This window comes from Protopterus annectens, chromosome 2.part0, assembly GCF_019279795.1.
Source record: "Protopterus annectens isolate FY-2018-M chromosome 2.part0, PAN1.0, whole genome shotgun sequence".
Classification (NCBI taxonomy): domain Eukaryota; kingdom Metazoa; phylum Chordata; order Ceratodontiformes; family Protopteridae; genus Protopterus; species Protopterus annectens.
In genome coordinates this window covers 624682599-624708025 of record NC_056728.1, presented here as the reverse complement: position 1 = coordinate 624708025, position 25427 = coordinate 624682599, and the positions used below count along the sequence as shown (strand labels likewise).

At 40.3% G+C, this 25427-nt stretch overlaps 1 protein-coding gene across 1 annotated transcript in view; it reads right to left on the bottom strand.

Moving 5' to 3' along the window:
• The window catches only part of LOC122792765 (signal-transducing adaptor protein 1-like), a 575382-nt gene extending 550256 nt beyond the window's left edge, over nucleotides 1–25126 (bottom strand). Inside the window, exons 1-3 of the mRNA XM_044060337.1 lie at nucleotides 25078–25126; nucleotides 24817–24965; nucleotides 17384–17536 (exon numbers count right to left, since the gene is read on the bottom strand). Of these exons, the coding sequence (XP_043916272.1) occupies nucleotides 17384–17536; nucleotides 24817–24965; nucleotides 25078–25126 (351 nt within the window). The remainder of the gene's footprint in view (nucleotides 1–17383; nucleotides 17537–24816; nucleotides 24966–25077) is intronic.
• Nucleotides 25127–25427: the final 301 nt, after the last annotated feature.

The window sequence follows — 25427 nt, the reverse complement described above, 5'->3', positions numbered from 1 at the left end:
ACAGGTGAGGTGCCAGTTCACTCTGTAGTTCATGTAGAACACAACCAGGGATATTGTCAGGTCTCATAGAAGCTGTATTATTGGCCTTGGACAGTGCTGTTTTAACCTGCGCAGCAGTAATACTGGGTGCCTGGCAATCTACTGCTATTGTTCATAGGTAGGTAGCTTCATAGGTAGGTACTAGGCTATTGGCCCTAGGGCCTATATAAGCCTAGCCAAACGGTACCCGGGCTTTCGCCACCCAAGAAAATTATTTTCCTGTGCCCCTGTTGAGCAGAGCCACAGAAGTGATCCCTGGGGTGAATTTCCTATCTCCCTTCCAATCATCAATATTTTTCTTGAAGAGTGCTAATGATGAGCTTTGTTTGATATAGATAGGTAGTCTGTTCCAGAGTATGGGAAGTCTCTGGGACAGGAACCTATCCCTCCAGCATGTTCTGTTTATTGTGGTGACAAGGTTTAGGTCCCTAGAGTGTGTAGCTCAGAGGGATTGGGATTTCTTTAAGTGGAGCATGTCCAACAGCTCTGGGTTTGACACAGCTTTGAAAGTTAGGCAGAGATCACCTCTAAGTAGGCGATATGCGATGGAGTAAAGCTGGAGTTTTTTGAGACAGTCTCCATAGGGCATCTGTTTGAGGCTGATAATCCTCTTTCTGAGGTATTTCTCCGGCCTTTCCAGTTGATGTAGATGTCTTGTGAGGTACATACCAAATGGGGTGTTTTACTCTATAATGGATCTAATGAGTGACGAGTAGAGGGGAACAATGACTTCTTTTTTCCTGGATGAGAAACCTTTTGTGATGAGGTGTACCATGTAGAAGTATTTCCTGACTACTGTGGTGATGTGATTATCAAAGGAGAGACTACTGTCCACCTGTGTCCCAAGGTCTCTTATCACACTTTCAGTGTTAGGTAGACTACCACCTATGTGGTAGTTCATGGGTACAGAGTTTTTACCAAAAAGGATGACAATGCACTTTTTGGCATTGAGCTTGAGGCATGGCTTTGACACCAGGCATCTGTCTCAATGAGGCCCTTTTGTAGGATGTCCACATCGTTAGGAGTTTTGATTATGGCTTCTAGTTTGCAGTCATCTGTGAACATTGTTAGCCAAAGATCTTCTGTGTTAGCCTGTACTTCAGAGAAATAGATACCAAACAGGAGAGGACTCAGGACTGAACCCTGTGGTACTCCACTTGTCACTGGTCTGAAGTTGGATTTGGAGTCTGTTACTTTCACAGTGTGGGTTTTGTCAGTGAGTCAGTTGGCAACCCATCTTGTGACATAGGGATTTATACATAGTTTAGTGAGTTTATCTATAATTCCAGAGTGGGGGATGGTGTTGAAAACCTTGGCGAGATCTACATAGGCTGTGTGAACCACATTACTCTCATCTACAGCTTTGGTGACCGCTTCAAAGAAGTCTATCAGGTTTAGGAGACATGATCTGCCTTTTACAAACTCAAACTGGGTAGGGTCCGGAGTTTGGAGATTACCAATGTCATTGTTTATAAGTTCCATGATAATACATTCCATAGCTTTGCAGACCAGGCTCGTCAAGCTAATGGGGCAGTAGTTCCTGAGGTCCATGGTGGCTCTCCCTTTGTGGAGTGGGATAACCATTGCTGTGTGCCATTCAGTAGGCACAAAGCATGAGGTGAGGCTATGATTGAACATGGTACTTAGGTGGGCTGCCAGTTCGTTCTGTAGTTTGTGTAGAACGCAGCCTGGGATGTTGTCAGGTCCCATGGATGCTGTGTTCTTGGCTTTGGAGAGTGTGTTTTTTACCTCTGCAGCCGTGATTACAGGAACTTTGCATTCTTCCGGTATAGAGATGGGCCCTTTAGGTGATGAGAGGGGGGTAAAGTTAGCACTGAACCTATCTGCCAGGATGTTGGCAATATCAGTTGGTTCTGTATATTTAGTGCCATTGTGCTGTAACTCAGAGCAGATTTGAGTGTTGTCATTGAGATTCTTGACATAGCTATAGAATGCTTTGTGGTTGTCTTTAGAATCAGTGGCGATTTTATTTTTGTAACTAGCTTTGGAGGATTTTATGATGGATCTCAGCTTCTTACTGAGGCTGACCAGGGATTTCCTCCAATCATGGGATTTTACTCTTTTTTGCTTCTGTTGTAGAGTTTGTTTATGGCAGGGGCCACCAGATTAGCTTCCTTTTTTTGGAGGATGGCATCTTGTTTCTGTTAGGGATTGCACGATCCATGCACTTGTGCAAGTGCTTACAAAGTGCATTTGAACAGGATTCAGCAGTTGTACCTCTATTGCCCTTTAGCATGGGTGTCGTGACGTTTGCCACTTCTGTATTAAGAAGCGTGAAGTTGACTTTGGAGAAATTTTTTACAGTGGTTTCCCTAATGGGGGTGGGGGTGGGGTGTGGATGTCTAGAGTGATTAGCTTGTGGTTGGATCTGAGCAACGAGGAATTGACCTCTGTTGTGGAACAATTGTTGCCCATGTTGGTATTGACCAGGTCTAGGATATTGCTGCCCTTGGTAGGGGTGTGGATAAGTTGATCCAAGGCGTTGGAATTTATGAATTCAAGAAAATGTTGAGCATAAGACTTGGTACATGAGTAGTTTTCCCAGTTAATGGTGGGGTAGTTGAAATCGCCCCTTATTAGGGTGTTAGGTTGTACCCTAATATTTTCCAGTGTATCAAGAAATGAGGAGTGGGAATCCTGGGGCATGGTGGGGGATCTGTAGCAAGCTACAGTTTGGATTGTGGTCTTGCCCAGAGTTAGTTGCATTTGGATAATCTTGGATGCATTATGCTGAGCAACTAGCCTGGAGGTGTGGATATCCTTAATGAATATGGACATGCCTCCACCTTTAGTGTTTCGGTCCAGGTTAGGTGGTCGCAAGGTGTGGTATGAATTATAGCCTGGTAATGCAGGGGTGCTCTCTGGAGCCTTGAACCATGTCTCTGTCACTGCACCGATGTCGATGTTCTCCATTGTAAGGAGTGCCTCGAGTGAGTGCATTTTGAGGTTTAGACTTCTAGCATTGAGTAGCATTACCCTCAGATTTTGCTTGCTTGTAGCTGTTATGGTGGTGAATTTGTCATCTGAACCTTGCCTAAAAAAGGCACTACAGGGGTGGCAAGATCCTTAGCCAGTATCCAGAATTCCAAGGGCGACAGGTGCAGGCCATCTCTGGCAAAGCATTGTGATTTGTCGATCATATCATCCCAGCAGACAGATACTGGATCCCTTTAGAATGACACCAGAAGCTTAGTCAATTGTTGAAGTCAATCATTTTGTCCTTGTACTGTGGTATCATTCTGGGTGATGGCAGGATGCTGCTCAGGTCTAAGGTCATACCTGCCTGGGCTACAAGATCGGACAGCTCCTCCATGTCTCTTTTTATGTAGTCCGGGGAGGTATATCTCAGGTCATTCACACCAACATGCACAATGACAGAGTCATATTTGTACTTGTTGCGGAGTGACCTGAGTGTGTGCGTTATGTGGCAGATCCTGGCAGGCGACAGGCAGCCGGCAGTAAATTTCTCCTTGTTTAGCCTGGTGAGTGGAACATCAGTGTGCCTGACTATAGAGTCACTTATGACTAGAATGTTGGGTACGTTGTTATGCCTTATGGACTGTGGTTGAGTGGCACACTGAGTTTGTGGGCTATGTATCATTTTGGTTGTGTTGATGGGTGGAAGTTGCTTTGGAGGTCCCTGTTGCTTGGGTAGATTTTTATTGAGAGCCTCCATGAATGCATGTGCGTGTTTTGTGTTTCTATGTGTGTGTTTTGGTGGTGTAGGTTTTGAGGGACTATGTGATGAGTGTGGTGTGGTGCAAGTGTTTACCTTCTTCTCTTGACTGTCTAGACCAGTCTTGGGTGAAGAGAGTTTTGTTTCCAATTTGGCTATATAAGTGCATCTCTCACAGGTTGTAGTGTTAGGTGGTAGGAGGAGAGGGTTGTCTGTGTACATGAGGCAATTGCTGCATTGCCCCAAGATTCATCAGGTAGACAGGGGAAAATACCGGCAGCTGACCCTTAGACATGCCTGGATAGGTGCTTATTTATTAATACTAAAAACTGTTTTCTTCCAGACAAGTGAGGAAAGTTGAGTGCTGTAGTAATTTGTCGCTTATTTAGTGCTTACAATGAGTTCTGAATAAGTGCTGAGCTCAAAGAAACAGATTTGAGTGCTAAACTAAAAAAAAACGGCTAGTTCTAAGAAGCAAAATTAAGCTAGAAGGCTTCCCTCCAACACAGAAAAGCTTGGGGGTTCAGAAACTTCCAAACAGTCCTGGATACAGCAAATCTGTATCTGGACTAGACGACCTACAGGAAAGGCAAGAAACAAGCTTAGAATTTTTTTTTTTTTTGTAAAGTAGAAAGGGGAAAGGAGGAGCAGAAACTAACTGGGTTGGCCATCTCAAATGTTCTCCCTGGATTAGGTAGAATGAGGTAATGACACTAGAATGGGAGGAGTGTCCCAGATCAAATTTACAGTAGGGGCGGTCAACTGCAAAGCCACCAAGTGTAGGAGGTACCATTGTGCAGTAGCTCAGAGCAAATCTGGGTATTGCCGTGGAGATTCTTTACATAACTATAGAAGGCCTTGTAGTTTTCTTTACTATCTGCTGCAATTCTGTTTTCATAGCTAGCTTTAGAGGATTTGATGAGGGATTTCAACTTTTTTTTGAGGCTAATTAGGGAGTTTTTCCAGTCTTGGGACTTCACTTTATTCCGCATCATTTTCCTCCTTCTGTTGTAGAGTTTGTTTATGGCAGGGGGCCACCAGATTGGCTTCCTTTTTTTGGAGGAGAGTGTCTTGGTTCTGTTGGGTATGGCGAGATCCATGCATTTGTGTACGTGTTCGTACAGTGCATTGGTGTATGATGCGGCGGTCCTGCAACTGATACAAGTTTTTCATGGTGGTTACCTTTGCGGGGGGGGGGTGGAGGGTATTATGGATTTCCAAGGTGATTAGTTTGTGGTCAGATCTAACCAGGGAGGTGTTGACTATTGGTGTAGAGCAATGGTTGCCCATGTTAGTAATAACCAGGTCAAGGATGTTGCTACCTCTAGTGGGGATGAGAACGAGCTGATCCTGGGCATAGGAATTAATGAATTCCAGGAAATGTTGTAGGAATTAATGAATTCCAGGAAATGTTGTAGGAATTAATGAATTCCAGGAAATGTTGGGCAAGTGTATTGGTACATGAGTAGTTTTCCCAGTTAATGGAGGGGGAGTTGAAGTCACCCAGTATGAGAGTGTTAGGTTGGACCCTAATATTCTCCAGGGTGCTTAGGAATGTAGAGTGTGAGTCTTGGGACATGGTTGGTGACCTATAGCAGGCTATGACCTGAATCACTGTTTTATCCAGTGTTAGCTGCATCTGAAGTATCTCTGATGCATTATGCTGGGCTAGCAGTCTGGAGATGTGCATATCCTTTATGAATATGGAGACACCACTGCCTTTGGAGCTTCGGTCCAAGTTCTGGGGCTGAAAGGTGTGGAATGAGTTATAGCCTGGTAGTGCAGGGGTGCTTTCTGCTGCCTTGAATCAGGTCTGTGTTACTGCACAAATGTCGATGTTGTCCATTTTAAGGAGTACTTCAAGTGAGTGCATTTTGAGATTTAGACTTCTAGCATTGAGCAGCATGACCCTCAGATTGCATTTGTTTGTAGCTGTTATGGTGGTAATTTGGTCTTTGGAACACTTGCACTGTATTTTGCAGAGCTGGTCCAACCTTGCATAATACTCTTACTGGATTTAACCTGCTTATCTGTATTTTATCTTGCTGCTAGACCCACAACAGCTGGGAAGTGCCACAGTGCTGTGCAAAGCTGCACTAAGTAGTGGTCAGTGTGAGCTGTTGTAAAGTGCTCTGTTCTATACAGTGTCCATAGTAATAAACCTTACATTATGGCATGTTTGGTTGTACTGGCTTGTGCTGGGTTACAACCACTGACTGTGGATCACCAGTATAATTGTACTTGTGTTTCCTTACCACCTAAGCCTATCTTCTGCTTTGTCTCCCTACCCCCTAAACTGTCTAATATATCATTCCTGTTTATTGTGGTACTTGAAAATTCTGATTTTAATATTCTGGTTTTTTATTGTGGTATTCAAGTCTCTTTATTGAATATTTTGGCAAAATTATGTTTCTGGTGATTTATATATTGTGCAATGCTGTACAATAATATGCTACTCCTATTGTATTGTGGCACCCAAACCTTCTCATTGCAGTATTCTTCAATTTTAGTGGTATCTAAGTTGATTTATTGAAATGCTCTGGTAAAGTATTTGCCTAAATATTCTTGTTAATGATGCTGTGTCATACAGTGTGTATGGCCCTGTGTTTGGAAACTAAACTATGTATTATTTATTAAAATAAATTATCCACACTGCACTTTATTTGAACAAAGTACATCCTCTGTGTTTAACATAAGTTATTTATTCTGTTTGGGAACTAAATTACCTGATTTGCATCAAAATAAGTTACCTACACTGTTGTTTTATTATTCTATATTTCATAGGTTCATAGGTTCATACTAGGCTATCTGCCCTAGGGCATTTATAAGCCTAGCTAGAGTGTGTTTGGCTTTCGCCACCCATTTTAAATTAATTTTGCTATGCCCTTTTTCGAGGTTAGTATACTGTGCCTCTGTCTAACAGTGACACAGAAGTGATACCCGGGGTAAACCTACGATCTCCCATCCACTCATCAAGATTCCTCTTGAAGAGAGTCATTGAGGGACTCTGCCTAACCTGGACTGGGATTTTATTCCAGAGTGAAGGGGGCCTCTGGGTTATGAATCTGTCCCTCCAGCATGTCCTATTTATTTCACTGCTGAGGTTCAAGTCTCTCGAGCGCGTAGCTCGATGGGATTTGGATTTTCTGAGGTGCAGCATGTCCATTAATTCCGGGTTGCACATGGCTTTATACGTCAGGCACAGATCGCCTCTGAGCAGGCGGTATGCCACTGAGTAGAGCTGGAGTTTCTTTAACCAGGCAGCATATGGCATCTGTTTGAGCCCTATGATCCTCTTGGTGAGGTACTTTTGGGGTCTTTCCAGTTGCTGCAGGTGTCTGGTAAGGTACATCCCGAAAGGGGCATTGTACTCAATTATGGGCCTGATGAGGGATGAGTTAAGAGGCACGATGACCTCCCCTGATCTACATGTGAATCCCTTCATGATTAGGTGGGCTATATAAAATGTTTTTCTAACCACTTTGGCCACGTGGTTGTCAAATGAGAGATTGCTATCAATTTGGGTCCCTAGGTCCCTAATTACTTCTTCTGTACTTAATGGATTACCACCTATGTGGTAATTTGTGGGCACTTTGTTTTTGCCAAAGAGGATGACTATACACTTTTTGGCATTTAGCTTGAGGCCATGGCTCTGGCACCAGTTGTCTGTTTCTATGAGGCCCTTTTGGAGGATGCTTGTGTCGGCTGGAGAGTCGATTATGGCGCCCAGTTTGCAGTCATCTGCGAACTTAGTCAGCCACAGTCCTTCCATGTTGGCCTGTACCTCTGAGAAATATATACTGAACAAGAGATGTCCCAGGACTGAGCCTTGTGGGACGCCACTTGTAACTGGTTTGGAGTCTGACATGGCTCCCGCAATTCTAACCATGTGGGTTCTGTCCTTGAGCCAGTTTGCAACCCATCTAGTGACATAGGGGTTTATATTTAAGCTGGTGAGCTTATCTATAATGCCTGAGTGGGGTATTGTATCGAAGGCTTTTGCGAGGTCCAGGTAGGCTGTGTGGACCACCTTTCCCTCGTCAATGGCCTTGGTGACTGTTTCAAAGAAATCAACCAGGTTTAAGAGGCAGGCTCTGCCCTTAACAAAGCCGAACTGGGTAGGATCCAGTGTCTGTAGGTCCCCAATATCTTTATTTATGAGGTCCATGATGATCCTTTCCATAGCTTTGCAGACCAAGCTAGTCAGGCTTATGGGGCGATAGTTTCCAGGATCCGTTGTGGCACCACCTTTGTGGAGAGGGACCACTGTTGCTGTACGCCACTCTTTGGGTACATATCCTGTAGTAAGGCTGAGATTGAACAGTAGTTTTATGTTTGGGTTTAGCTCTTCTTGGAGTTCATGTAGGACGCAGCCTGGGACACTGCCTGGTCCCATTGATGCTGTGTTTTTTTTGCTTTGGAGAGGGCAGCTCTTACCTGAGCATCTCAGATGTCAGGGGTGCAGCACTCTGCTGGGATAAATATTTGCCCTTTTGGTGGGGAGGGGGGGAGTTTGCGCTGAACCTGTCAGCTAGGATGTTAGCAATGTCTGTGGGTTCAGTGTATTTTTTGTCATTTTGGACTAATTCTGAGCATGTCTGGGAATTCCCACCCAGGTTCCTAACATAACTAAAGAAAGCCTTGTGATTATCCTTAGTGTCCTGTGCAATTTTTCTCTCGAAGCTGACCTTAGACGATTTTATGAGTGCCCGTAGTTTTTTGCTAATACTGATCAGAGATGCCTTCCCTTTTTGGGATTTTGATCTATCATGTAGTAGCTTCCTCCTTCTATTGTATAGTTTGTTTATGGCTGGGGTCCACCAGACATGATGTCTGCCTTTGGAGGATTGGGTCTTGGTTTTATTTGGGATTGCATGATCCATGCATTCCTGAAGGTATTCATAGAATGCGTTTATAAAGGATTCTGTGTTTTGGGCCTTATTTTCCACAGGCCCGGGGGCTTTGAAGGATTCCACCTCAGTTTTGAGGAGTGTGAAATTTGCTTTAGAGAAGTTTTTCACTGTGGTTTTCAGGGCAGGGGGTGGAGTCGGGATGTGAATATCCAGTGAGATTAGTTTATGGTCTGATCTTACCAGTGAGGGATACACTTCTGGTCTGGAGCATAGAGTCCCCTTGTTGGTGATGATCAGGTCCAGTATGTTTTCCCCTCTTGTGGGAGTGGTAACAAGTTGTTCCATAGCATTTGAGTTTATAAATTCTAGGAACCTTTGGGCTAGGGTGTTGGAGCTAGAGTAATGCTCCCAGTCTATGTTTGGGTAGTTGAAGTCGCCCAATATAATGGTGTTTGGAGAGACCTTCATATTTTCCAGTGTTCTCAGGAAGGCCGAGTGGGGTTCCTGGGTTTGGGAGGGTGGTCTGTAGCAGGCTATAAACTGGAAGGCAGTTTTACCCACTGTTAGTTGCACATGGATAGTCTCTGATGCTTCGTGTTGTGCCATCAACCTGGAGGTGTGGGTATCTTTGACGAATATTGATACTCCCCCTCCTTTTGTGGTACAGTCCAAGTTTTGGGGCCGAAAAGCATGGTATGAGGTATAACCTGGTAGTGCTGGGGTGCTCTCGGGAGCCTTGAACCAGGTTTCTGTTACTGCACAGATATCGATGTTCTCCATGCTAAGGAGAGTTTCGAGTGCATGTATCTTGAGGTTTAGACTTCTGGCATTGAGTAGCATTACTCTTAGTTTCTTATCCCTTGTGATACCTATGGAGGTGGGTTTGTCTTTTGAGCCTTGCCTAAACAAGGCACTATGGGGGTAGCAAGAGCCTTTGCCAATATCCGAAAGCCTAGGGGTGACAGGTGCAAGCCGTTCCTAGCCAAGCATCGTGGCTTGTCGAGCATGTCATCCCAGGCTGACAGACATTGGATCCCCTTTGAATGACACCAATACTTAAGCCAATTGTTGAAATTGATCATCTTGTCTTCATATTGTGGCATCATTCTTGGTGAGGGTAAGATGCTGCTCAAGGTCAGGGTCATACCGGCCTGGACTACATGCTCAGGGAACTCCTCTATGTCTCTTTTCATGTAGTCCAGGGAAGTACGTCTCAGGTCATTCACACCAGCATGGAGAATGACTGAGTCATATTTGTACTTGCCTTGGAGTGACCTGAGTGCTTGTGTTATGTGACGGATCCTAGCGCCCGACAAGCAGCTCACCGTGACCTTCTCCTTGTTCAGCCTGGTGAGCGGGACGTCAGTGTGCCTGACGATAGAGTCACCTATTACAAGTGTATCAGGTGTGTTGTTTAGCCTTAAGGGCTGTGACTGTTCGGCACACTGGCTTTGTGAGCTATGTGTTGCACGTGTTTTGTTTTGGGGTAGCGGTTGCTTGGGGGTGTCTGCTTTGGAGGTCCCTGCTGCTTAGCAGATTTTTATTTAGAGCCTCCGAGTATGTTTTTGTGTGTTTATGTGTTTGGTTTGCTGTCGTGGTAGGTCTATGTGAGACTGGAATTGTAGTGAGTATGGTTTCCTTCTCCTCCTGACTGGTTTCGCCAGTACTGAGTTGAGAGAGCTTAGCCTCCAGTATGGCTATATGGTTGCAGCTCTCACATGTGTTGGAATTTGTTGGGAGGAGGAGAGGGTTGTCTGTGTACATGAGGCAGTTGTAACATTGCCTCAAGATTCCCAGATTCACCAGCTGGACCAGAGAGGAGATTGACAACTGACCTTTGGACATGCTAGAATAGTATTGGGAATTCCTTTATAATTGAAAAAAGGGCCAATGGGGAACGAGGTACTCAAGGGGAGTTTGTGAGGGTGTAGTGCTTTTAATATTTTAGTGCTGACTTATATAATTACTTTAGTGAGCAAGTGCCAGGTTACTTAAATGCAATGTGTTTCAGGTAACTTAAATGCAAAAACGACAAACAGTAACTTTCTTTCAAGTGAAACAAGGAAATAAGTACACTAAGCAATGCAGATATCACTAGGGATCCACAGAAGCGCTGAAAAGCCGCGTTTTAGGTGGAATTAGCGTTTCAGGGAAATAACAAGCAAACAGACAAGCAGCATACAAATAAAGCTGGATTCAGCAGGCCTGGATCTAGTCTATGCTACAGCAAACAAGGTGCACCAATTTCAGTAAGAAACAGTTCAAATATGCAGGCACTATAAGCCTTTAACCAGAAATTCCCATCTCAGAAGGGCAGAGTCCAGCCTCTCCTCCCACAAGAGTGCAGACCACGAACCTTCTTAATGTAAAATAACTGGCCTGAAGCCCAAGTGCTTAAACCAGAACTAATACACTTTTAGAATAACAGACACTGAGCCCTCAATCAGCAGTTCACAACTTAGAAGGATGTAAGCTACCTGTCCTGCCACCACAGTGCAGGCCACAAACCCTCCTAATGTAAAACAACTGGTCTGAAGCCCAAGTGCTTAATCCAAAAGACTTAGAATGATAGCTACACTTTAATCAAGTTACTACCAAGCAGTAATAAATACCATTGAATACTTTAAAGAATGCCTGGATTAGTGCTCAAGTTATACAAACAAAGCTAGATTCAGCAGGTCTGGATCTAGTCTATGCTACAGCAAACAAGGTGTACCCATTTCAGTAAGAAGCAGTTCAAATATGCAGGCACTAGAAGCGTTTAACCAGAAATTCCCAGCTCAGAAGGGCAGAGTCCAGCCTCTCCTCCCACAAGAGTGCAGACCATGAACCCTTTTAATGTAAAATAACTGGCCTGAAGCCCAAGTGCTTAAACCAGAATTAATACACTTTTAGAATAACAGACATTGAGCCCTCAATCAGCAGTTCCCAACTTAGAAGGATGTAAGCTACCTGTTCTGCCACTACAGTGCAGACCACAAACCTTCTTAATGTAAAACAAATGGCGTGAAGCCCAAGTGCTTAAACCAGAATTAATACACATTTAGAATAACAGACACTGAGCCCTCAATCAGCAGTTCCCAACTTAGAAGGATGTAAGCTACCTGTCCTGCCACCACAGTGCAGGCCACAAACCTTCCTAATGTAAAACAACTGGTCTGAAGCCCAAGTGCTTAATCCAAAGACTTAGAATGATAGCTACACTTTAATCAAGTTACTACCAAGCAGTAATAAATACAATTGAATACTTTAAAGAATGCCTGGATTAGTGCTCAGGTTATACAAACAAAGCTAGATTCAGCTACCTCTAGCCAGCTATATTACGTATACAAAGCTATCTGTTCTGTTTATACTAAGTTATCTGAACTGTTATTAGCCACTTCTCAAGCACTATGTCTGTCTGTCAGCACTACTCTGACTGTCCTATCATATCTACTATTCATACACAAGCTTGCACACTTGTACCTTCTGTAAAATGGGGAATCACAGTGAAATCTATCTCCATCTCTAGCCAGCATGGTAACACTTGGGATCCTGGGGGACTGTAGCAACTACCTAATACTTAGATAACATATAACTGTTACCTCAAAATGTCTCAACTTGCAAAAGGTGTAAACATGACTGAGCTTGAATTATATGGGTAATATCATGCATATAATATAACTTAATTATTATATTGATATTATAAATTTACCGATAAATGCAAATTCATATTTTCTATTAACCAAAACATCTATGTCACAAAGACTGCTTGTTTAGACAGACTTAACAAATTAGCATTTATAACTTCTTGTTTTCCTTCACTGGGATGTCTCTTTTTTCTGATTTATTGTCTAATTAAATGCCAGAGCAGTCTCTCTGAGTTATTATCTTCTCAGCTAAATGAGCATCGACTCCAGTGTAATGTGAAAAACTTTGATTTTTATAATGGGGAATGACCTTGTCTTTCACAGTTCCAGCCTCACAGAATCTGTCTCTCTCTCTCTCTGTCTTAAACACACACACACACACACACACACACACACACATACACACACACACACACACACACACACACACACACACACACAATGTTCTGCCTCTGAGGTGTAAAGTCAAATTGCATTTTTCATGTTACTGTTTTTAGCCAGTTGGAAACAAATGATGTATTTACCTTTCTAGGCATGAGTGGATATTTAATCACTGCATTTGTCATAATTGACTTAATACCTTCTGAGAAAGGGATCATGCCAAATAAAAAGTTCACATCATTGTTGGTCCAATAAAAGGTATTACATCACATCTGTGTTCCAGTGTCTTTATGTTTTCTGTCAATGGAACAACATGGCATTTCTGAAATTTTTACTTTCATGCAATGAAGAGATATTAAATGCTACCATTCTCGTAATGCATATTACAGATGTTGCCATGCCTTTCATTTTGTGAGATATTACTGAACTGGGCAGTACTGTGACAGAATATCTGTCTAAAAGGTAAATATAATGGACCTCCAATGTACAAAGTTTTTTCCATGACGTTTACTATTTTTTTGCCCCTCTAGCAGAATGAGAAGACATTTTATCAATACAGCCCACTCTTTGGAAGTTAGTCACCTACTTGTCATATAATACAGGAATGAAATTATTGTTTTTTATTTTCTGGATTTTTGCAAGTAACTTAATTTATAACAACATGTTACATAGGATGTTGTAGGTTATTCATTTAGACTTTTGTGACCTTGAAGATGTTAACAATGCATGCTGGGCCTGATTGACAAATAACTGCTTCTCTAAGTTCTTACAAATTATAGCAGTGTCAATGTCACAACAGGTAGCACACTCACATTTGGTGGAGAAGATTATGGGTTCTATTTCTACACCAGGTAGATTGATTCTTGACACTGCAGTGTAGCATAAAGGGGTTGCTGCACTCTTGAGTGCATTGTCCTTCAGATGAGACATTAAACCAAGGTCCCATCTACTTGAGTTGGTGGTAGCTCAGTTGGATACAAAAGATAACATGGCACTTATTCATAACAGTAGGGAAAGTCCCTTGATGCCATGGTCAAATTTCCCCTACTAGTATAAATACCACTCTGAGGATGACCTTATGTTTTAGAGGGTGAAAGCGCTTAGTACTATTTTGCACCGTTTTTTCAACCATTGTCGTCTATTTGTTTTTTGTTGTTTGTGGACAATAAATCCTGACTGAGTGACTTCTGAGAGCCTTTTTATGATTTACTAGTATAAATACCACCTTGGGTCTCCCCTGCAAAGAGCCTACTAGCCTAGTGGGACTAACCAAGTCAAAAAAGGATATACTAAAAATCCTATTCATTCGTAGGAGCTTCAATGTTAGTCTAACAGCTATGTATGCATTGCCAATACCCACCCTCAGGGTTAACCTATCTTTTCAAGAAGGCCAGTTATTCCCTGGATAAACTTCAGAGCACTCATTCAGTAATCCAGGTTTAATAAGAAAGAATATTTGGAGCCACGTTATTTAACTTGTAATTGAAGTTTATTCCAGAAAATGAAAAATACTGGGGGATGAACTTGTCTCTTCATTGTATTTTATCTAAAGTTCAGGTGCCTAGTCTTAGCTGACCTGTTTTTCTTACTGAGAGATAAGAGGTCAAGAACCACTGGATCTTTAATATTATGGTAAGTGTAGCAAAGATCACCCTTTAGGAGTCTATAGGAGAGAGACTATAGGGTCAGGACATTTCACTCTCCACTGATAACTAAGGTTCTTAAGACTAGATACTTTTTTGTTAGGAACCTCTGGGGCTTTTTAAGTTTGAATTTGTTGAACTGTCTTGTGAGAGGATACCAAATAGAACAGTACACTCTATAATAGGTCTGATCAGTGCTGAATACAGGAGAACAATAACATCTATGGATCTAGTCAAAAGATCTTTAGCTACTGGTTGTGCTAAGTTATCACATGATGATCAAAGAAAAGGGAACTGTCAACTCAAGTGCACAGGTCACTAACTTTTCATTTTGTAAGGCGATGTTATCTGTATAGTATGTTGTAGATAGATTTTGTTTTCTGAAAGAAATAAACTACAGTTTTTAGCATTCAGTTTAATCTCATTTTCCATATGCCAGGAATTAACTAAAGTAAGCTTTTTCTGAAGGGTGCAGATATCTGAAAGGGTTTTAACATTTACTTCCAATTTGCAGTTATCCACAAATCTGGTTAGTTACCCAGATGACCAGCTTACCATTTTTGAGATCAGAGAAGTAGATGCCCACCAGAAAATGACCCAATACAGACTCCTGTAGGACTCCACTGGTTGCCTTACCACTACTTTGAGAGGCATTTGCCACATGGACTATGTAGGTTCTCTCTTTCAGCCAGCTGGCAAACCGTCTTCTAACATAAGGATCTTTGTTTACAGATGATCGTTTCCTTACAATTTTGTCAATGGGTATGATGTCAAATGCTTTATTTAGATCATGACATGCTGTGTGAACAGCATGACCACTGTTGACAACTTATGTAACCAAGCCAAAGAAATTAACAAGGTTTAACAGAAATGATCTCCTTTTAATGAAGCCAGCTTGTTAGAGGTTAAGCTTAATGAGATTTTTTTTAATATCATAGATTCATAGGTTCATAGGTTGATACTAGGCTATCTGCCCTAGGGCATTTATAAGCCTAGCCAGAGTGTGTTTGGCTTTTGCCACCCTTTTAGATTAGTTGAATGTGCCTCTGTATAGTAGGTCACAGAAGATAAGGTTAGTTTACTGTGCCTCTGTGTAGTAGGGACACAGAAGAGATCCCAGGGGTAAACCTATGATCTCCCATCCACTCGTCAAGATTTCTCTTGAAGAGGGTCATTGAGGGGGCTCTGCCTAACATGGATTAGGATTTTGTTCCAGAGTGAGGGGAGCCTCTGGGATATGAATCTGTCCCTCCAGCATGTCCTATTTATTTCTGTGCTGAGGTTTAAGTCCCTGGAGCGTGTAGCTCTAAGGGATTTGGATTTCCTGAGGTGGAGCATGTCCATTAATTCTGGTTTGGACATGGCTTTATACGTCAGGCACAGATCGCCTCTGAGTAGGCGGTAAGCAACTGAGTAGAGCTGGAGTTTCTTTAGCCTAACTGCATAGGGCATCTGTTTGAGCCCCTTGATCCTCTTGGTGAGGTACTGATGATCATAATTAATGGGACTGTTGTAATATGCTCTATTTCTTTACAGATCAGATTTGTAAAACTGATTGGTTTGTAATTCCCAAGGTCAATGTTAGGGCGCCCTTGTGGATGGGCAACACAACAGCAGCATGTGAATATTCATGTAGATAGTCTAAGCTTGGCTTAGGTTATGCAATTTAAGGTGACTTTCAGTGAGGAGCTATTTGATGGTGTTTAACAAGCACAACATGCATGTTATCAGAACCTATGGAGGAAGTGATTTGGTTTTAGATAACACCTTAAGGGCATGTTCTTTAGTAACGATAGGGAGTGATGGAATCTGAGAAGCATGGTGTTGGAAAATGTGCTTCATGAGTGAAGTTTACAGATAACTTTTTTCCTAGTATATCTGTAATGACATTTGGGTCAAAATGGAGGGGTCCTGTTAAGGTGAAGTTCAGAACAATGCTGTCTGTTATTACGTAGTTTGTAACATACCTAAAAAAGGATTTGTAGGTTATCCTTTGCTTTAAAAATGTATCTCCATTCATGTGATGCTCAACCTTATAGTGCTTTTCATTTTTTGGTAATATTTTTTATAGTGCCCTCCTTTTGAGGAGCTCTTGCCTTACATATAGTTTAAGGCACTTTTCTTTCTTGTTATAAAGTTTGTTTATACCACCAAAGTGCTATGTTTTTAAATTCATCTGTATGTGGCTCTAGTGAAGAGGGATAGATCTATGCATTTGTGCAAGTGTAATAAAACTCTTTAGTGAAGTTGGATGCTGTGGCAGTGTCAATGTCATGGGTAATTTTAGAGAGTTCATCATTTAATTGTATAACTTTCCCCCTTTTGAAACCTATAAATGTGAAAATATTGGTTAAGGACTCATGGTGGTTTTGAGAGTAAATGTTACAAATTTATGGTTCAATGTAATCTAAGAAAGACAGACAGGGAATGGAACAAGTAGTGGCAAAATTAGTGAGGACCATACCCAGAATGTTTTATGACTAAGTGGGCTTGCTAACTATTTTGTCCAAGGAATTCTGTTTATCAAATCCAGAAATCTCTAGGCATAATCCAGGTAGTTAAAGAAACCTAGGATTACAAAGTTATTGCTTATAGGAATTTCATCTAAAATTTCCAGGAATCTAACATGATCATCTGTAGACATGAACAGGGTTCTACAGCAAGCTATAATCAGGGACACTATTTTAGTTATGGTGTCCATCCAACTTGGTCGTTGCTGCCGCTTCTTCTTTTACCTTCGATCTTTCCTAGCATAAGGGTGTTTAGTAGTGAATCATGTCATTGCATTATGCGGCTATGGTATTTGAGTTTTAATTTTACTATCAGGTTTTCCAGTGCATGGAATTATCAGAAGTGTTCTCCAATCCCAGGGTCAAAAGAATCAATTTTCTAATGCACAACCATACTTATAATCCAGCTGACACAGCTGTATGTTATTACTGTAAAAAACATTGTTTTGTGTAAATGGGACTTTGCTGACAATCTTTGCTCTTTAAAATCTTATCCAGATTTAAGCCCAGTAAAAGAGTTGTCACTGCCTCATCTTCTTCTCTATTTGCAAAGAATTGACAGCCCTAGATGACATGTATTTTTTTATGTTGAACAACAAATCAGTTTTTTTTTTTTACTTTCTTCTTTCACCTTTATCAACAGGCTCTTAAATTCTTTCTCACTTTCAGTTCTTATAGTTGGGTCATCCATATATCTAAGGTTGTTAATATTTCTTCCAGCAATATTGATTCCAGAATCTGATTCATCTAACCCAACATTTTGTACAACATATTCAGCATCTAACTTGAATAAGAAGGGTAACAGCAAATGGTCTTGTTTACTCTTTTCCCAGTCTTGAACCAGTTATGCCACATTTGGCTCTAACTATTTCTTCTTGTTCTGCACACAGATTCTCTGGGAGTCAGATAGGATGACCTAGTATCCCCATTTCTCTAACACTTTATGATGATGTGAGGTAGTGCCATCTGTGCTAGAGGGAGTAGGGCAGTGCATGTGAAACAGATACCAGCATAGCTAGCTGGAGTTTTGTAAATAATTATATGTCATTTGAACATCAAACTGATTTGTATAGATGCTTGTGTTAAAATGTATTTGCAAAGTTGATTTTGTTAAAATGTATCAACAGTGGGTCCTGCTGGACAGAAAAGAAACATGCGTGTGTGTCACATTGTAATGTTGTAACTGATTAGATGTATGTATTTTAACAGTTGATGCTGGAAGGGAAGTGGTTATGCTCAGTACAGCTAACCTTAAGCAAAATAGCCTGAAATTAAATGGCTTGGTTTAAGCCATAAAGATTTTATTTCACAGGTCCGAATAAAGCCAGAGATGCAATGTCTGTGAAAAGCCTTTCTACAAGAAGTGTGGAAGTATTGGAATTGTTTTATAGCTTCCAGATGCTGTATGATGATGTGAGGTAGTGCCAGCTGTGCTAGAGGGAGTAGGGCAGTGCATGTGAAACAGATGCCAGCATAGCTAGCTGGATTTTGTAAATAATTATATGTCATTTGAACATCACACTGATTTGTATAGATGCTTGTGTTAAAATGTATTTGCAAAGTTGATTATGTTAAAATGTATCAATAGTGGGTCCTGTTGGACAGAAATGAAACATACATGTATGTCACATGGTAATGTTATAACTGATTAAATGTATATATTTTAACAGTTGATGCTGGAAGGGAAGGGGTTATGTTCAGTCCAGCTAACCTTTAGAAAAATAGCCTGAAATCAAATGGCTTGGTTTAGGCCATAAAGAGTTTATCTCACAGGTCTGAATGCAGCCAGAGATGCAATGTCTGTGAAAAGCCTTTCTGCAAGACGTGTGGAAGTACTGGAATTGTTTTATAGCTTCCAGATGCTATATTAAGCCTTAGCAGAGTTCTGTGTTGGTATTGTGACACATCTGTACCAAATCCTGGCTCAGTTGCTAGTGAGGGGGCAGTGCTGGAATCACAGAGTCAGATGATCAGATGTGATGTTATTCTGTAGCTAGCATTGAAACTGTATTTGAATACTATTGGGAGATGTGATAGATGCACTCTGCTTTTGGGGACCTGAAAAGACACACTCATCCACGTTTATCTTTACTTCCTTTAGTAAGTAACTAAGGAACAGTAATTCTTCAGTCAGTTAGGAAAATGTAGGGAGATTAGCTGAATATTGTTTTTCTGTATCTGTCTGAGTCTTTCCATCTCTGTTGCTTTTTACATTTCCTGTGAATTGAAACTCTGGTGTTTCTTGTAAATAGATATTCAGTATTTTCATCTTTTCTGTTTTATTTTTTTATTAAATATATCTATACCTTTCATTGTGACTGTTTTTTTAGGAAATATTTAACCTTTGATAGTAACTGCATTTATTTAGTGGCATTGTGACTCTACATTCCTGAAGGTCTTGATGCTTGGTCAAATTGTACCATTTTTATAAGTATTAATTTTACTGAGAGTAATTGGGCACCCTGGTAAGAGCATTTGTGTACCCTGGTAAGAGCATTAGAGTAGTTGCCTTTGGGTGTTCTGGTGGCAGTGTATCTACCTTATAGTCTGGGTGGAGGTGGCAAAGCAGGTAAGCTGACTGTATGTGTGTCAGCTACTTTGAACAGGGACACTGAGAGCACTGATTTCACAGAGAGGGTGGTAGAGAACTTGGCTTGGAATGCCTGGATAAGGACTCAACTCTATAGCTGTGTCATTGAGGAGTCTTATTTGGGGCCTGGACAGAAAGCCCAGCCACAGGACTGGAGTGTGTATTCCCTGTGTGCTCTTAAGGGAAATTGTAGTTGGTGCAGTGAGCTGCATTTGAAAATACTGTATCTATTTTTTCTCACTCAATGTTCCCCACTGGTGTCAGTGGTGAGGATTGAGTATCCTTGATCACTAGCCCAGAGGAGTGATATCACACACTTGACAAAGTTTGTTATGGTCCACATAGTATCCTTTGCTTCAGAAGTAGAGAAGTTAATAAAGTAAAAATAAATATTCTTCTAGAACTCCCTTCCTTTCTCCATTATCCAGTGAATGTTAATTTTATCTGTGCTTCCACTGTCCCTTCTAAGAAAATAGCTTGCACATCTGGTAGTTCAGTCCATATGTTGCAAGAGTCTGTAGCTTACAGGATCATGATTGTTACCTTGCTAGCACATCAAACAAGTGTAATTGCCTGATTATTTGAGCACTGTCTAGCATTGCCCTTTTTGGGATTAGAATGTAAGATGACCTCTTCTAGTCTACTGGCCACTGTCATGTTTCCTGCATTTGCTGGCAAATTTCAAACAGCCCTGTAATAGCATCATTTTGCATGATTTTAAACAATTTATTGGTAATTCTAACAATTCCTGCAGCCTTATTAACAAGGCATTTGCTTTCTAGGGCCCATTTAAATGCACTATCTCACTTGAAATCAGAGAACATGTCATCATAAATATCAATGATGTTAAGCCCTTTCTTATATAATTCTTCTGTATATTCCTTCCATCTCTTTTTATTATCTTCTGATTTCATTAGACGTCTCCCATCTCTGAATTTCTTTCTCTTAATGTAACCAATCTTCTTCAATAGATCTCTTTTCTTTCCTTTTCTATTGTAATCTTCCAGTTATTATAATTGCTGATTTAATTACATCTCTTTATCTAATGAAATCCAAAAGAAATGGCATAGAACAAAATGACCAACAAACTTCAAAACAGGTTCTACCGCATCACAGTTAGAAGTTTCACAATCAGTTTAATAGATCAAGTGCTTTCATTATTTAAAAACAGAACTTCATCAGAATCTAAAGTGTAATTTTAACCACCAGTTTAAAAACTGTAGTAAACAGTCATGTGACTAATATGAACAACCAATGAAAACTATGCATTTGAAAATTTAACCAATTCTGTATGGATAACTAAAAACATGGAAATTCCTTAAAAATGCAATAATCAAATGTTGAACATCAATTTGGTGTTTTTAATCCAGTGCTATACTTCTTAGAGTGTCTGTGCTAGCAAGAAGCATTTAATATTAATACTATCATTCAAGGCTGCGTACTTGTCTGACTTCAACTTCATCTGCCAAATAGATTTGTGGCATTCAAGACACAATTTTTAGTCCCCTGTTAAATCATTAACACTGACGGCATCTAGTACAAAAAAAATCCTAAATATTTTGAATGAAGGACACATTAAAGAATATTTTGCCAGTGTGTTATTTGTAACCTTGCTTCTTATTGTTAGAATATGTTCATATATTCTGCGATTAAGTTTTCTTATTGTTTTTCCTTCATGAAAACAAGAACATGATTCACAAATGACAAGGTAAACCACCCCTCATCTTTGGCAGTTATATCTGCCTTTGGCACAAATTGTGATGCGGCTTGAATGCTGGGCATCACAGTAGTGCAGCAGTTTGCATTGTTGCCTCACAGCAAGAGGTTCTCTATTTTGATTCTCAGCGGGGGTGCCTTCTGTGCAGAGTCTGCATGTCTGCATGTCCTTCCTGTGTTCATGTGGGTTTCCTCTGGGTGCTCCAGTTTCCTGCCACTTTACAAAGACATGCATCTGGAGTGTTTTTCACTGGGCCGCCACTGAAAATTGGCTTGTTCCAAGTTGGACTTTCCCAGTAAGAAAAAGTTAAATAAATAATTATGCTGATGCCTGCTTATAAACCTGCTCTGGTCAGGGAGAAACCCAATGTGAAACAGATCAGGATTTGGCCTGAGGGAACATTATCAACTCTTTAGGATTGTTTTGAGTGTACTAACGGAAGCATTTTCAAGGAGGCAACTACAACAGACCAGCACATTAACCTAGATGAATACACTGAAGTAGTGATGACTTATATCATACATTGTATAGATGATGTCACAGAGATTAGAAGCATCATTCCAACAGCTAGCCAAAAGCCATGGCTTACAAGTAAGGTCTATGATCTTCTGAAGACACGAAATTCAGCATTAAGGGCAAATGACAGGAAAGCCTTAAGTGTGGCAAGGGAAAACCTGAAGAAAGACATAAAAGAGGTTAAGAGGGAATATGGGAGGAAGGCACTAAACCACCTTAAGGAGATGAGGGATACCAGATGGTTGTGGCAGGGTGTACAGCAAATTACAGACTATAAACTTCCTAGACAGGCTGAATACCTCTTTTGGACGATTTGAGGAGAGGAACACCACAACTGTGCAAAGGTTACACACAGACCAATATGATGCAGTACTCAGTCTTACCCCAGTGGAAGTAAAAAAGAGTGCTACAGAAAGTAAATCCCAGAAAGGCGGCCGGTTCAGATATCTTGGGTAAGGTACAAACAGTTGTACACAAAAACTCAGAACCAAAAAAGAAGGTAAGTCTCCAGCACACAAGGACGACTTTATTCCAAAATCCAGGTACAACAGTCAAGCGCTTTCGTTTTCAATAAAGACTTCATGAGAATTGTTAAAAATAGTAATTAACATCATTAAATAGCTCATGACATCAAGCCATATGATAAACCCAACCAATAAAAACCATGAACCAATTAAGTTAAAAATTCTGTAAAAAACATATAAAAATGTTTTAAATAGCTAGAATACTTCAAAAATGAATTCAAAAGATATATATCTTATTGAACATATACAAATGTATAAAAATATTAATATCATATTAATATCATATTATATATTATGTACAACAAACCCCTGTCCCTTCCATTACCCTTGAAGACTTTTGAGCTTGAGCAATGGAGAAATAGAACAGTAATCATTAAGCCCTGGAAATTGTAATGCATTTAACCTTAAAATCCATAGTAATTCTTTCCTACTTAAATGTTCATCTATCAACAAACCTCTTGGGTTCCTTACAACATAATCCAGCACTACAAATTTAAAATTGTGCCCTACTTTCTCACTAATATGTTAATATAATGCATTAGATAGTTTTGCCTTAGCTACATCATTAATATGCTCATATATTCTTTCTTTGATTCTACACAAAGTTTTTCCAATGTAAAACGCATTACACTGTTGACATAAAGCACAATAAACCACCCCCTTAGAGTCATAATTAAAGTGCCTTTTGATGGTAAATTTCCAATTTTGAATGCAAAAAGAATCACAGACAAGTATATGCTGACAATGGGAAAAGTGGTTACACTTAAACATACCACTAGATCTCATATCACCCCCCTCTTCATGCCTCATTTCTAATAGATTCTTAAAACACCTCCCCTTTCAGAACACCATCTTGAAATGTTCACCCAAGCCCATTTTAATGCTGTCAATACTGGACAGAATCATCCAGTGATTTTTAACTACATCCAACACCTTATAAACCTGAGGGGAAAAGGTAACTATCAAAGAACGATCAAAATTACCCCTAACCACACATTCAACTTCCTCAACTCTCTGCCCATTGGGACCAACCCTCTCCTTGGGTACACAAGGTTTTGGGAGTAATGGCTTAAAAAAAAACATCTGCTTTTTATTACACACTTCCTCTTTAACTTTAACAAGAAGTTATCCCAGATAACCCCTTTTAGAGAACATGCCCAATAGGATATCAATCTCCTGATAGAACATACTGTCATCAGTTATCGTGCAGTCCAACCTCAAAAGTTGGCCCTTGACCACATAATGGAAATAAGAGTTGGAGAAGGTACTTTTCCTGTGGATAGTAGAGATGTAACAATTGTTGGCATAATCTTTACTAGACCAATGGGTGAACTTAAGAAAAGATGTACTAGAATTTATATAAACCAAAAATTCACCTAGTCTAACCTCTGAGCCAACTCAAATTCAAAAGAATGCCATCCAAAAATCTGATATAAAAGTCCAAGCAATGATTGAAGGGACTATTAAAGACAAAATGATGCTCCCAATATGCCATAATCAAATTTGCAAAACTAGGGGCGCATGCCACCCCCATTGCTACACCAGTCAACTGTTTGAATAGTTGCCCATCAAAGTATAGAAAATTGTTAGTTAACACAATTTCCATGAGAGCTACTATTGTATTAACATCATTAGAGTCTAATATCTCCACATTAAAAAGCATGGTTTCCAACCAATCTAGCTCTTCACTGTGAGGGATGACAGAAAATAAATTCTGTACGTCAATTGATACCAGTAGGGAATCACGGGAAAATTTTATCCTAGTAAGTCTATCCAAAAAATCCCACGAATCTCTACACACTTGTTTGACTCTGCATACAGAAGGTTTTAACTTGCTATCAACATATTTTGCAATGTAAAAAGTCTTACTTCTGCAAGCATCAACAATTGGCCTCAAAGGCGGATTTTGGATATTCTTGTGGATTTTAGGGATTCCAAATATCCCTGCTACCACAGGATTGTCATTGCTTAAATAATTATACACACGAGGTAATATGGCCCTGTATTAACATATCATACAGCCTTACATTAATTTTAGAATAGGCTATATTCAATTCATTCCGTAAAACTTGACTATGTCAGCAAGCAATAAACTATACAGTCTGCTATTATAATCCACAGTATCCATTATAACAATCCTGCCGCCTTTGTCAGGCTTCATGACTCTAATTTTCTTGTTCTTACATAACCCCATAAATAAATCCTCCTCACTAGCAGTACGATTAGCTGCTTTAGATTTTAAATTAGTGGCAGTGCTTGTATTTTCATTATTATTGCCATTAGCATTATTAAAACCACTTCCACTGAGAAAATGCCCAGCAAAAAGTCTACGTATGTCATTCTCACACAATTGTTTGAACACACTAAGCCAGTTGTTTAAGGGGAGATTAAAGGTACTGGATTTTTTTTGGCCCCTCCACATTTGATTCATACGTATTTGTATCTCCACTAAACCATAATGACAAATTTAATTTTAGAATGAACAATTTGAGATCAATCAACATTTCAGCTATATCAATATTCCTACTGGGCATAAAGCATAGGCCTTTACTTAAAACATTCGCATGTTCCGGCGAACAACTTTCACAAGAATAATTATAGATTGTAAAATCTTCATTAGAATTCTTGATCAATGCAGGAACAGAACTATCAACTTTATTATGGACATCAGAAAAAGAAGCATTCAAAGGGTACATAAACTCAATAGAAAGACTAACCAAGGCTTCACCAGCTTCAAAAACAGTATTTTCAACAATGTAATTCAAGGCTCCACTGTTGTGGACCTCATCAGCCAGTTCAACAGTTCCACATGCAAAATTTTCACCAAATATATCAAAAATACCAGAACTTTCAACTGGAACTGCATCTAAATTAAATGGACACAAAGATACATTGTTTAGTCTAATAGGACCATCAAAGTTCTCCAAACAATTTGCATTTTATTGGTCAATAACGGTGTTGTTGTCCGTTCCACTTACCAGCAACCCTAATAGTTCTTCCTTCTCCAATCTTTCTTGCCCTTGCCATTTTTTGACTGAGTCTGATTACTGGAATAGTTATTATTTTCCCTATTACTATTATTGCCCACCAATTTAGGGCGAGCTCCTAAACGCTAGAAATTTGGATTATTTGAGCTCTCAACTGTCCCTTTGTTGAAGTTTCAAGCCCTATTACTACCACCCTTTTCAATAAGCCTCCTAGAACTTCTTAAACCTGGTCCACTCTAGCCGCTATCCACACCTTCTGACTCATTGATGTTCTCGTGGGAATAAAAAGACTCATCCTACTCATCAAGCAGTTGTTCCCACTCCATAGACTGTTGGCGAAT